This window comes from Hemitrygon akajei, chromosome 9, assembly GCF_048418815.1.
Source record: "Hemitrygon akajei chromosome 9, sHemAka1.3, whole genome shotgun sequence".
In the NCBI taxonomy this organism is placed as follows: Eukaryota; Metazoa; Chordata; class Chondrichthyes; order Myliobatiformes; family Dasyatidae; genus Hemitrygon; species Hemitrygon akajei.
Window position 1 is genome coordinate 86,833,869 of NC_133132.1, and position 14,192 is coordinate 86,848,060.

General features: G+C 40.8%; 1 protein-coding gene across 3 annotated transcripts in view; it reads right to left on the reverse strand.

Moving 5' to 3' along the window:
* hace1 (HECT domain and ankyrin repeat containing E3 ubiquitin protein ligase 1) overlaps positions 1-14,192 on the reverse strand; it is a 105,462-nt gene that overhangs the window by 10,915 nt on the left and 80,355 nt on the right. For all 3 annotated transcript variants that reach the window (XM_073056474.1, XM_073056476.1, XM_073056475.1), the window contains 2 exons: positions 9,864-9,962; positions 2,089-2,159 (listed from right to left, as the gene is read on the reverse strand). In XM_073056474.1, coding sequence (XP_072912575.1) covers positions 2,089-2,159; positions 9,864-9,962 — 170 coding nt within the window. The remainder of the gene's footprint in view (positions 1-2,088; positions 2,160-9,863; positions 9,963-14,192) is intronic.

Consider the following 14,192-nt stretch of genomic DNA (forward strand, 5'->3'; position numbering starts at 1 on the left):
CGCATACATTCCAAGAAATCCTCTTCCTCAGCACCCTTACCAATTTATTTCACCCAATCTATATGTAGATTGAAGTCACCCATTATAACTACTGTTCCTTTATTGCACACATTTCTAATTTCCTGTTTAATGCCATCCCCAACCTCATTACTACTGTTAGGTGGCCTGTACACAACTCCCACCAGTGTTTTCTGCCCCTTAGTGTTATGCAGCTCTACACATATCGATTCTACATCCTCCAGGCTCGTGTCCTTCCTTTCTATTGCGTTAATCTCCTCTCTAACCAGCAACGCTACCCCACCTCCTTTTCTTTCCTGTCTATCCCTCCTGAATATTGAATATCCCTGGATGTTGAGCTCCCATCCTTGGTCACCCTGGAGCCATGTCTCTGTGATCCCAACTATATCATATTCATTAATAACTATCTGCACATTCAATTCATCCACCTTGTTACGAATGTTACTCGCATTGACACACAAAGCCTTCAGGCTTGTTTTTACAACACTCTTAGCCCTTATACAATTATGTTGAAAAGTGGCCCTTTTTGCTTTTTGCCCTGGATTTGCCTGCCTGCCACTTTTACTTTTCAGCTTACTACTTTTTGCTTCTACCCTCATTTTACACCCCTCTGTCTCTCTGCACTTGTTCCCATCCCCCTGCCACATTAGTTTAAATCCTCCTGAACAGCAGTAGAAAACGCTCCCATCTGGCAAACAGAACAACACACAATGCTATAAGTGCAATCTCACTAGTGTCCTATATAGCAATCGATCCCAAAGCCTTCTGTAATGGAGTAATGCTAACGTTGTTACCATTGAAGCATTCACTGAATAAGTAGCTCAACTGATGACTGCTGCAAAAAGCACTCTGTTTGTTTTGGCATATTGGATATGAAGTTATTTGAATAATTCTGCAGTCAATACTGACACTATACTGTCAGATCTCCTGATGTCAGCAGAAAGTCTTTTGAAATCAGAAATAAAACACAAACTAGAACTCTATGCTTGAATTACTGAGACTAAACATAATAGTTGTCATGTGCAACTTTGAGCGACAATTTGTGTTAATTTGGGTGAAAATATGCAATGCAATTATGACAAAGCGCATTCAGAAAATGTCAGTAATGATCCTGTAGATTGTGATCAATTTTGTACCATGCAATTTCAGAACAAAGAAAATTAAATTAATGAAAATTACTTCAGGTAAAATCAACTTTGGTTTGCACCGGCCTGAAAAACTGCTACTCAATCCAGTATCTGGCCAGTTTTGTTTACATTTTTAATGCCAGTTACCCCGGTCAAGATCCACTAAATACGCTCAGTGGCCACTTTATTAGGTATCTCCTACACACCGCTGTTGCAACACGTGGTCATGAGTTACTGTCGCCTCCCTGTCAACTTGAACCAGTCTGGCCATTCGGGTTCAATGGTGCCCGCTGAAATGCCACTCACTGTTTTTGTTTTTCACACCATTCTCTGTAAACTCTAAAGAATGTTGTACATGAAAATCCCATGAGTTCATCAGTTTCTGAGATATTCCAACATCTCATCCAACACCAACAATCATCGCATGGTCAAAGTCATTTAGATCAGATTTTCCCCCATTCTGATGTTTGGTCTGAACAACAACTGAGCCTCCTGACCATGTCTGCATGCTTTAATGAGTTTCTGCCACCTGACTGGCTGATTAGATATTTGCATTAATAAGGATAGGTGTAACTAATAAAGTGGCCACTGAGTGTATATTAGAAATTGTGATCACAATTGGATTGCTTCATACTCCAATTGACTAAAATCAATTTTAAAAAACATTTACCAAATAGATTTAAATGTTAATAAATACTGTTGGAAATCTTCATGATGACAACCCCAAACTATTTCAAAAACTGAAACAATTTCCGTTTCATTTGACTTTAGTGCATTAGTTTTTTTTCCTCAGCCACTTCCCTTCTCTTCGTTCACCCAAGCAATCCAATAATTAGGAAGTCATTTAGCAAAGTCAGATATACATGCAGATCTGAACAGGGGCCTGAAATTATTATGTAGTCACATGGCTTTATGAATCAATTTTAATCACAGTTTGCCTTACCTGCCTGTAACAAACTGTAATAGTAATACACATTCTTCTTGAGTGAACTCTTTGACAACTTCCCAGAACCACTAGAAAAAAAGATTTGAGTTGACATTACACAAGAGATTCTGCAGATGTTGGAAATTTTAAGCAACAAACACAGATAATTGTTTTGAGATAACATTAAGTGATATTTTTAATGGGTGGAAATGTAGCTGTGTGAACTTTACATTACAGACAACTTTTCTATAAGGGGAATAAACTCTTCTCGAGCTTCCAACCAAGGGCAGTATCAATTGTAAACAACGTTTTGATGACAAACTCTGCCATTTTCACCAAGGATGATGCCTCATGAAATGGCAGAGCTTGTCATAAAAAAGTTGGTTAAAATCAAAACCTGTACCTGGCTGAACGCCCGGGAAGAGTTTATTTGTCATATACACTGGCAAAGCACTAGATCCTTTTTCTATAAAGGACTTTTTAAAATATTGATAAATTATACTGCACTAGCTGTGGAATGACTTGAGTTCATTTCCCATGCCTTCTGAATATGGTAGTTAGCTCAATTCACTGAAATCTTGAGATTGCAATAGTTCTTGATGCGACTGAGTGCCTTAAGGCTAAACTGCTCCATAAGGTAGGAAGGTAGTAAGAGTGAACTACTGTGGAACTGGAGTCCCATTTGGCACAAGATAGAAGTTTGTTACGCAAATAATGTATGACGACAATTGAAATACTTCGTTGCCTTTTATCATCTTGGTTTCAGATTTTTGAAAGTAGAAAATTAAATTCAAATTCTCAAACTGCCATATGATGTATGAATTTGTGAACTAGTATAGCTGATCTCTGGATCACTCCAAATTATGATAGACTGTATCTGATGTAATGCAAAAGGCAGAATTAATGGCAACATTAATGCTGACTTTTTCTTTTTTCACAACCAGCCTCTTCATTTGCTGGGTGTTTGCACCATTCTTTCATTTCAGATATCCAGCAACTACATACAATGCCCTGTTTTACTGTTCCTGATCCATGTTTCTGCTCCTGCCTTCCTTCATTCACGTCTCCTCCAGTCAGGTAATCTGCATTCACGTCTCCCCCAGACAGGTAATTTGCATTCATGTCTCTCCCAGACAGGTATTCTACATTTATAAGACTTCACATCCTCTGTCACCCAGCAGTAACACCATTTTGTATTCGCCTTCTCCATCATGAAACACATTTTGTTCCACTTCTCTCCAATGCAAGGGACATTTTTAACTAGTTCTGATGAAAGGTCACAAACCTGACATATTAACTTTTTCTTCTCTTTACCTGACCTGCTGTGTATTTCCAGCATTTTCTGGTTTTTCTATTTTATCAGTCTAAAAGTCACAAGGATAAATGGAAAGGAAATATTTTATATATCTTCAGCCCAAAATGGTCCACACTAACTAAGAAGCCCCATACAAACTCATCCCATTTGCTAGCATTTCCTTCTAAATCTTTCCTATCCATGTACCTGTCCAACAGTGTTCCAAAATACACTACATGCATTTTCAATTACATTTTATTAATTTAATTATGGTAATATTTTTGTAATATTAGGTGCTGTTTGTGATACATGTTTTGTGGGTGTACCATGGTCCAGAGGAATGCTGTTTTCTTACATTCAGATTATGTTACGCCTGTGCCCCAACTCTGAGGGGCCGAAGGGTACAAAGTAGCCCCCTCCTTTTTGAGAATCGCAAGATCGCTATTAATTCAGGTCAGGAGATCCAGGAAATGAGAGAGAGACACAGACTCCACAAGGGATTTGGAATATCCTGGCCCCTCAGCGATACAAAGCCACTGGAAACGGCCATTGTCTCTTGGAGACGGAATTGTGTATTGAGCACTGTGCTATTCATCGAAGCCCTCAAGGAATGAGCAACGTGGGCTGGTTGGGGGATGGCATCATCCCAACCTGATTGACATCTGAGTAAGGATAAAAGGTCTGGGGAACAAACCCTTTAGACGCACCAGGAGAAACGCTAGAAATCCCGTGACAGCGTTTAATAGCGACAGCCGGTGGAAGACCCACGTGTGTCCTTTCCCGTTGCCTGGGATTGAGGCCTTACCACGGAAGACGGCTTAGCTAAAGAAGAGATCACCACCAACGACATTTCGAAGGATCGACATCATAAAAAGGAAAATGGGCAAGTTCTAAAAAAATCATCTCTCTCTCCAACCAAAAGCTGCAGCCTGAATGAACTTGAGTGACTTTTATATTTTCATCAGACAATACATTATCCCCTAGACAACGATAGAGCTATTTCTTATTATTATTATACCCGCGCTTTTAGATTTAGTATTGACAACATATATTATCTGTATGTTTGCATTGATATTATTTTTGTGTATTTTTATCAATAAATACTGTTAAAAATAGTACCATCAGACTTCAACGGACCTCTCTATCTTTGCTGGTAAGTGACCCAGTTACGGGGTACGTAACAACTTGGGGTTCTCGTCTCGAGATGTGACATCAAATTGGGAGGCCAGTGAATTGGGCTTGTAAGTCCAAACTTGGATCTGGTACGTGGGTAGCCAGATGGGAAACCAGCAAAGATGGACGTGGATGAATTTATAGAAAACCCGACTCTGGAGGCGCTAGAGGCGGCCACCAAATCGGACATGATAAACATGGCGAAGGGACTAAACCTCGCAGAGGTGAGGTTGTCAATGAAAAAGCGGGAGGTGCGAAGGGCCATAACTCAGTATTATATTGAGAAGAATGTGTTTGCAGCTGAGGTATTGGAAAATATCCCTGAAAAGGTACCAGCTAGTGGAACGGCTCAGTTAGAGTTGGAGAAATTAAGGTTGGAACATGAAATTAAATTAAAGCAGCTGAGAAAGCAAAAGAGCAGGACAGAGCTGAGAAACAAAGGGAGCATGAAATGCAGTTAAAACAGCTGGAAACAGCTGAGAAGGAGAAAGAAAGGGCCAACAAGCAAAGGGAGCATGCGCTCCAGCTAAAGGAGTTAGAGGTGAAAAGGGAGCATGAGCTCCAGCTAAAGGAGTTGGAGGTGAAAAGGGAGCAGGACAGGGCTGAGAAACAAAGAGAGCATGAAATTCAGTTAAAACAGCTGGAAGCAGCTGAAAAAAAGAGGGTAAGAGCCGAGAAGGAAAGGGAGGCCGAGAAACAGAGACAACATGACTTGGATATGGAGACGTTAAGGCAAGAGCGAAGAGCTCAAGGGTCAGACTGAGAGGAGCGGTTTAATGTTAGTCGGGAGTTGAGGGTAGTACCTCCGTTCGAGGACACGGATGTTGATAGTTATTTCTTGCTTTCTGAAAAGGTGGCAGTGAATCAGAAGTGGCCCAAAGAGCAGTGGGTGGCGCTGTTACAAAGTGTGCTAAAAGGGAAGGCACAACGGGCATATGCGGTGTTGTCCATGGAGGGGGAAGAGGCGGAGAATTATGCCAAAGTAAAGGAGGCCATTCTCCGGACTTACGAATTGGTACCTGAAGCGTATAGATAAAAGTTCCGAAATTTAAAGAAAGGGTGGAATCAGACGTATACCGAGTTTGCCTATGAGAAGGGTGTGCTCTTGGATCATTGGTGTACAGCAGAAACAGTGGAAGAGGATTTTTTACGTCTCAGGGAGTTAATTCTGATTGAGGAATTTAATATGCCCTAACCCACAAGACAAAAGTTTTCCTCGAATAAAAGTTACCCGAGAAACCGTGGGAACGATACAGACTGTCCGCCGGCTGAGGCAGAGGTCCCGTTGGGAGCTAGTGGTAAGATTGGGGAGGAGAGGCAAGACGGCCAGAGATTTCCGGGCTTGACCTGTTTTAATTGTGGAAAGGGGGGACATATTGCATCTAGGTGCTTGGCTCCGAGGAAGGAGACAGGAAAAGGGAAAGCAGCCGTCCCTATTGGATGTGCCGTGGTAATCAGTAAATCGACAAGAGCGCCCCGGGTAGACAGAGTACGAGAAGGGTCTGAGACTTGTATGTCAAACGGAACCGTGTCTGTGAGAGAGGGAGACCCACCAGTTCCTGTGCGGATCTGGAGAGACACAGGCGCTGAACTGTCATTGATTAGCAGTAAGGTACTGGATTTTGGTCGCAAGACGGGAATGGTAGCTGTGAAAGGAATAGGCAAAGGGACAGAAACGGTGCCCTTGCATAGGATCATTATGAATTGTGAGCTGGTATCTGGACCAGTTGAAATGGGGGTGCGATCAGAATTCCCGAGAACTGACACGGACGTCCTTCTGGGTAATGATTTAGCCGGTGGTAAGGTTTGGTCAGCAATGAAGCTGACGAGACAGCCGGTGGAGGTCCCGCCCCTAGATTCCAAGATCTATCCCGCATGCACGATCACTCACAGCTGAGAACAAGAGCAGTTTAAATCCGGCCAGTATCGATTTGGCCGAGACGTTTTTACCGACCCTGTACCACGAGGGTTTACAGGGGGGTAAAATGGAGAGTAGTAAAGTGAAAGAGAGTAAGGGCGAGGAGGTAGTCCTGCCCTTAGCCAGGAGAAAATTTATAGAGGCACGAAGTAAAGATGAGAAACAGGAAAAGCTGTTAAAGGGTCCAGAGTTGGACATGGATGATCTGTCTGGTTTGGCAGAACTGTTTGAAGAAGTTGAAGATTCTAAAGGTGTTCCCGATAATGAAATGAGGGCAGTCCTAGATGAAAAGGGTGCCCTTACCTTGAAGAAGTCTGTTGGTTTGGCAGATGAGGTTGTTTCAGCCCGCGGAGTTGAGTTTACTCCGGAAGGGAGCTGCCCAGAGACTAGCTGGGAGGATCAGGGGAATTTAGAATTTGAACAGGGTACGGGTGTTGAAAGCTTGGAAGAGGCAAATGTCCCGTTTGAGTGTGTCCAAGATGTGGATGCACATGGTACTGAACCTAGTAATGGAGCTCAGAAAAAGTCTGAGGTATTTGATTCAGTTGAAAAGGAATGCAGTCCTTGTGGGTCAGATGGACTTGGTTCAGTGAAGAAAGGGTTAACCTTGGTAATAGTGGGAAGTGAGAGTTCCCAGGTGTTTGTGCTCAAAGGTGTGTTAAAAGTTAGTGAGGAGATAACAGGTGGTGAGGTGAATATTATTATTGAAGGAAAAGGGAAAAGTGTAGTTTCCAAATCGAATGAAGAAAATTTAAAGTCTGAATTGATGTCAAACGCAGCAACCAGGCTACCGAGACAATGGCTTGGTACCACAAAGCCTGTGAATCAATTACAGGTTGAGTTGGAAGGTAAAGGGGCCCTACACGCTATTGTTATTCCAGAGTATGGTGTGAAACCGCAGAATTCGAAATGCTGTTTGAACAAAGAGGGATTGCTGGCATTGAGACCTAATCGCCTGAAGGGTCCTGAAGAGAAAACTAGCAACTTGCGTAAAATTAAAGAATTGTGCGGAAATTCGGGAAACGGTCTAAGTTTGGAACACATTGTTGATAAAATAACTCCTACGAAAGGAGCGGGCGAAAGCCTATTTCGCCAGGGTGCACAAGCTCACCACGTGGGAATTAACCGGAAAAGAGGCGAGGGTTAATGGGATACCATTTTTAAATAGCAGAAGCCGGTTTTACGGGATTTCGACAAAGCATGTGAATAATAAAGACAACCCCCATGGAAGCCTGACTGTTAAGTTTGAAAGTAACATAAAGATTAGTATTTGCATGAACTTTTGTAGTATACCCGTAAGCTAAGATCACAACTCTTTAGTTTTTGTTTGCTAAAGAAAATAAGAAATAAAAATAGGTGGTTATTAAATTGGAGTCTGATGCTACAAGACTTTAGTAAGGTACAAGATGTTAAGATATCAAAGGAAGTGACAATGTAATCGGTAACTGTTTAGATGCTGAATTGAATGTATAACTGTATTACTCTGTAGAAAAAAAAACATTTTGTATTGTGTTAGATTCTAAAATCCTGTAAGACTCTGTATTACTTTGTTTTTTTCCGTTGGTAAAAAAAACACGTTGAAGAAAGGGGGTGTTACGCCTGTGCCCCAACTCTGAGGGGCCGAAGGGTACAAAGTAGCCCCCTCCTTTTTGAGAATCGCAAGATCGCTATTAATTCAGGTCAGGAGAGCCAGGAAATGAGAGAGAGACGCAGACTCCACAAGGGGTTTGGAACGTCCCGGCCCCTCAGCGATACAAAGCCACGGGAAACGGCCATTGTCTCTTGGAGACGGAACTGTGTATTGAGCACTGTGCTATTCATCGAAGTCCTCAAGGAATGAGCAACGTGGGCTGGTTGGGGGATGGCATCATCCCAACCTGATTGACATCTGAGACCCCGTGAGTAAGGATAAAAGAGGGTCTGGGGAACAACCCCTTTCAGACGCACCAGGAGAAACGCTAGAAATCCCATGACAGCGTTTAATAGCGACAGCCGGTGGAAGGCCCACGTGTGTCCTTTCCCGTTGCCCGGGATTGAGGCCTTACCACGGAAGACGGCTTAGCTAAACAAGAGATCACCACCGACAACATTTCGAAGGATCGACATCATAAAAAGGAAAATGGGCAAGTTCTAAAAAAATCATCTCTCTCTCCAACCAAAAGCTGCAGCCTGAATGAACTTGAGTGACTTTTATATTTCCATCAGACAATACATTATCCCCTAGACAACGATAGAGCTATTTCTTATTGATTATTATTATACCCGCGCTTTTAGATTTAGTATTGACGACGTATATTATCTGTATGTTTGCATTGATATTATTTTTGTGTATTTTTATCAATAAATACTGTTAAAAATAGTACCATCAGACTTCAACGGACCTCTCTATCTTTGCTGGTAAGTGACCCAGTTACGGGGTACGTAACAACTATAACATACCTGAAAAGTTATGTAAATACCTCAATAACTTTCTCCAGCACTTATTCCACAGAGATACAGACTTTCAGTAAAATTAAAAATTGAGTCCATCTTACATTTTTTTCCCTCCTAACTTGAACCCCTACTTCCTGATTCCCAACTCTATCTATGCTCCAATGGTTTGAAACAGCTTTGTAAAAATCACTGTCCCTTACAGTCTACAAAATAAAGTCTAAACCTATCCAACCTCTCCCTATATCTTAACCCTCAAGTACTGGCAACATCCTTATAAAGTTCTACCACTTTTTTTTTTTACACTCTTTTAATAACATCCTTCCCACAGCAGGCTGACAAAGCTCAACACAATACCCCAAGAGTGACCTCCCAACTTCTGTACTCAATGTCTGCACCTACAAAGGCCAGTGGGCCAAGAGCCTTCTTCACTACCATGACTACACATGATTCCACTTTCAGTGAACCACTATACCACCTACTTCAGTGTAATTTTCAAACTTACTAACCATTAAGTTACAGTTAGTTACTTGAAGTAACCATATCTACATTGCTCAATAGCACATATCCAAATACTTTACTATAATTTTGAATACATAACTCACTGAAGATAGTAACATTTCCCCCCACTGATGTTAACTAGAGTTACTGCATTACATTTACTGCTTTATCTTCCATGTATGACAAGTACTTATATTTTTATACTGCACAACTATGTAACAATGCAATCCACATTCAAGAAACTTAAGTGACAGCACAAAGAGTGAAGTGCAAATTAAAAAGATTTTGCAAGTTTCTAGAATCTATATTATTTTTTTCCCTTGTATGGAGACTTCCTTCTACCTTCAAGTTTGTTTTTTTAAACATCTTTTAGGGATGCGTTCCTGTACTATATGGTGATAACAGAGCTTAAACTTAGCCTTCTCGAAGAAAAGGTACACAGCTAATGAACTTTATCTTGCAAGCTGTACTCAGTACCTTTATCACTGGGTCTTCTTTATCATAGCCACTGGTGTATTCTGTATTATGTTGCCAGTCAGTCACGTCAATCTCTGGCATTCCTGACAGTAGCAATTCCTTAAGAGAACAATTTGTCATTGTTATCTCTGCAGCCAAGAAATAAAATTCAGACCAGAAATAAAATGCAAATCACAAATTAAATGTAACCACTTGCATTGTGCCAATTCCATTTTATCCTTTCATCAAAGCTGTTCAATTATTTTCCCCAATATTATTACATCTCACCTTGAAAGGTTAATGAAAAATTGCTTAATATAACTTCAAGTCTATCAGACATCACTTCAGGAACATATCATTAAAAAAAGTTAGCCTCACACAATTGAAAACGATCTTCAGCAGTCTTTTATTCAGTTAATTCAGGCAGACACTAATACTTCCAAAGTCTGACATGTCCTGTCATAGTAATAAAGTCATTTCTTTTAATTTTCATTATTTCAAAAGGGAAAGAAATAGTCTCAACTATCTAACAATTCACCAATTGTTTTTCATGAAGTGCAAACAAATTAAACAAGCTCAGATTTAAAGGTATTTTATACTATCTGTATTTGCAGCTTCATTGTACGTAAATATTAACTAAACAGTAATTTATTAGCTGTGGAAGCAAAAGTGACTGCAGATGCTGTAATCTGGAGTAACAACCAATATGGACAAATTAAGTGTTCATGCAGCAACTGTGGGAGGAAAGAAATTGACAAATTTTTCAGGTCAAAACCCTGCACCTGCTGTGGAAAGACTTATCAAACCATGCACTTAAAATTACTGTATACATTTGGCAAAATTCTTCAGAAAAAAATTAGAGGACAAAGACATTATTTTTCTATTCAGCTGAAACATAGATCAAGGTTTAGATAAGGCAGCATGTGTGGGACTGTCAAGAGAAAGATTTTAAAAAGGAGGGCCAGAGAGAATGGGAGCATGGTCTAGAAAGCAGCCATTTTACAAGGGGCCTTTGAAGTCAGAGCATCAGGCTTCAGCAAGAACAGTTAATAATGATCTTTTTTTTTGTTTTTCTCTTGGTAGGAACTGGTGTTAGAGGATTATGGAAGCAAGGGCAACAATATGCTCCTCCTGCAAAATGTAGGAGATCATTTCCAAAATACTTGCAGGAAGAATGTCTGCCACAGAACAAATGAAGCTCTAGTAAAATTTACTATGGAGCAACTGTGACATGGAAAATGTCACCGATAGTATATTTAGTGTGGTAGTCACAGAAAGGAGATAGATAACCTTTGATTAACCTTAACCAACAGATAAAGGGATGGCCTCCGAGAGGAAAGCAGAAGCAGTAACTAAGTTTATGATGCTACCATTGACCGTTCCACCATTAGGTGAGGACAATGTCTAGCAACAGCATTGGCAGGAAATAAAATTAGCCCAAGAGCAAGATTCCAGAATATACATTAATTCCTTGTTGCCAGAGTCAGGAGTGTCTTGGAGTGGACTTGGAATGTCTTGAGATAGGTGGGACTTGCACAAGGTCAAATCTAAACTGGAGAGGGACCAATATCCTTGAAAAGAGGTTTGCTTATGCTGCTCAAAAGTGTTTAAACTAATGTGGCAGAGGCATGAGTTCAGTAGCAGTGTGGTTGGCAGAAAGATTGACTCAAATGTCAAGGATAAAGCAAGTCCAGCAGACAAAGTAGACAGAGGCATGATAGATGATGTTGGTGGGCAGGGGGAGGTGGTGTCTGGTAGGCTCAATTGTGTTTAGTTTAATGGAAGAAGACAAGTCAGGTAAGCTTAGAGCATGGATCAATACATGGAACTATGACATTACTGCATGAGAAAAAGACAGGACTGGCAGCTTAATGTTCTGCAGTATAGAGGTTTCAAGTGACAAAGCAGTATGCAAGAAGGAAATACAGAGAAGAATCATGTAATGGCACCAGAGGGCAATCACTTTGTGAGGGTAATACTATGGTCAGTGGGAATTAGAAAAAAAAGATTTAAGCAAATTGCAGCTAAATGTAAAAATAGGGTATTATAGTGGAAGATTATAATGTTCCCAATATTGACTGAGATTACATAACATGGGACAAAATTTGTCAAATCCATCAAAGCTGAATTTGGAGGCAACATGTAGATAGCTTGAAAGAGACCAGGCTGTTTATACCCTTGTCTTAGGAAATGAAATGAGATACATGGTGAAAGTTTCAATCGGGGAATATTTTGGGAATAGTGATTATAATTCTGTACATTTTATGGCAATAACGGAAAGGTGAAGGTTAGTTCTGAAGACAAATTGTGGCAAGGCTGATTTGGGTGGAGGAAGAGAGGACCTAATGAAAAGGAGCAAACATTTGTGAGTGAAACATCTGATAAGTGGCAATTTTTGGAGGTCAGTTAGCAAGAGTTCAGGGTAGTATGCTTAGGTAAGGGCAAAGGAAAAGATGGCAAGATTATAGAATTTTGAATGTATTGATGGTTTGATCAAAAAAAGTGACGCACATGACAAGTACTGACAGATACAGTTGAGTCCCCTGGGGAATATATAAGGGTGTGAAAGTGTGTTTAAATTGGGAGGGTAAAGAGAGGCCAAGAAATATCCTTGGCAGCCAAGACTGAGGAGAATCCCAATTCATTCTATATTAGAGGTATGAGGACATCTTGAAAAAGAGTGGTTGCCTTGGGGACGAAAGGGATAATGAATTTTTGAAGCCAGGGGATGTAGGCATAGTCTTTAATAAATACATCATCAGTACTTACAAAGGAGGCAAAGAGTTGAGAGTAGAGGGATACATTGATGGTCTGGAGTATGTCAATACAAGAGGTGTTAGATGTCTTAAAGATACAAGGTAGATAACTCCCCAGATTCATATGCAATACATCCCAAAATGTAATAAGAAACAAGAGAGCTAGGCCCCTGATGGGACATTTTAATTAGGCACAAACAAGGTACCAGATTGGAGGATTGTTCCTTCATTTAAGAGTAGCAGAGAGAAGCCAGGTAATCGAACACCTTCACTCTGTCCGCTACAAAAGGCAAGTTTGCCTGGTGTGTATCCATTTCATTCAACTTCCCGTTCCCATTCTGATATTTCTGTTCATGGCCTCCTCTACAGCCATAATGAAACTATTCTCAGGTCAGTGGAGCAAAACCTCATTCTGTCTGGGTAGTCTCCAAGCTGATGGCATGAACATCAATTTCTCTAGCTTCTGGTAATTTCTGCGCCCCCCCACACCTCCTTTCTTTTTCCATTCCCCATTCTGGTTCCTCTCTCACTCCTTGTCTTCTCCTCACCTGCCCATTTTGTCCCTCTGGTTCCCTTTCTCCTTCCCTTTCTTCCATGTTTCACTGTCCTTTCTTATCAGATTCCTTCTTTAATCTTCTACATCCCAGTTTCTTACTTCATCCCCTACTGTTCTCCCACCCATCCTCCTTACCTTTGTATTTTTAGTCCCGACGAAGGTCTTGATCTGAAACACTGCCTGTTTATTCTCCTCCATAGATGCTGCCTGATTTGCTGAGTTCCTCCACCGTGTGTGTGTGTGTGTGTGTGTGTGTGCATGTTGTTCAAGATTACCAGCATTTCCAGAATCTCTTATGTTTATAAACTCAGGCTAGTAACCCTTCCATCCATGGTAGAGAAATTACTGGAGACAATTCTAAGGGATAGGAATTCATTTGGAAAGGCAAGGACTCATTAGGAATAATCAAAAATGGCTTGTGCAGGGTGTAGTCCTATCTCACTAATTTAATTGAATATTGTGATGGATGACGACGGTAGATATTATCTACGTGAATCCAAGACATGGTAGGCTGGTTCTAAAGGATAAAGCAGCTAGGATCCAATAGGAACTGGTTAATTGGATCCACGTTGCCTTGGTGACAGGAAACCATTGGCTTCCTATTTGATGGTTCAGTGACTAATAGTGTCCTCCATGAATCAGAGCTAGACCTTTACTGATGTGACATCCATTAACAATTTGAATGCAAATGTAGGAAGTAAGATCAGTAAGTTTGCAGAAAACAAACCCAATGGCATGTGAATAGCGAGGAAAGTTGCCTAAAGTTACAGCAAGATAGAAATCTGGCAGGACATTTGGCACAGCATTCTAATTGTAAATTAATCCTGATAAGTATAAAGTGATGTATTTTGGCAAATCAAAAGGGGAGAACGTGTACAGCAAATGTTAGAGCACCAAGGAATGTTGATGAACAGAGAAACTAGAGGTGCAAATCCATGGTCCCCTAGAATTGGCAACATAGGTCAACAGGGTGGTGTAGATATCAGGACAAAAAATATGCAACGCAAGACCTTATAATGCAACTTTACAAGCCACTTG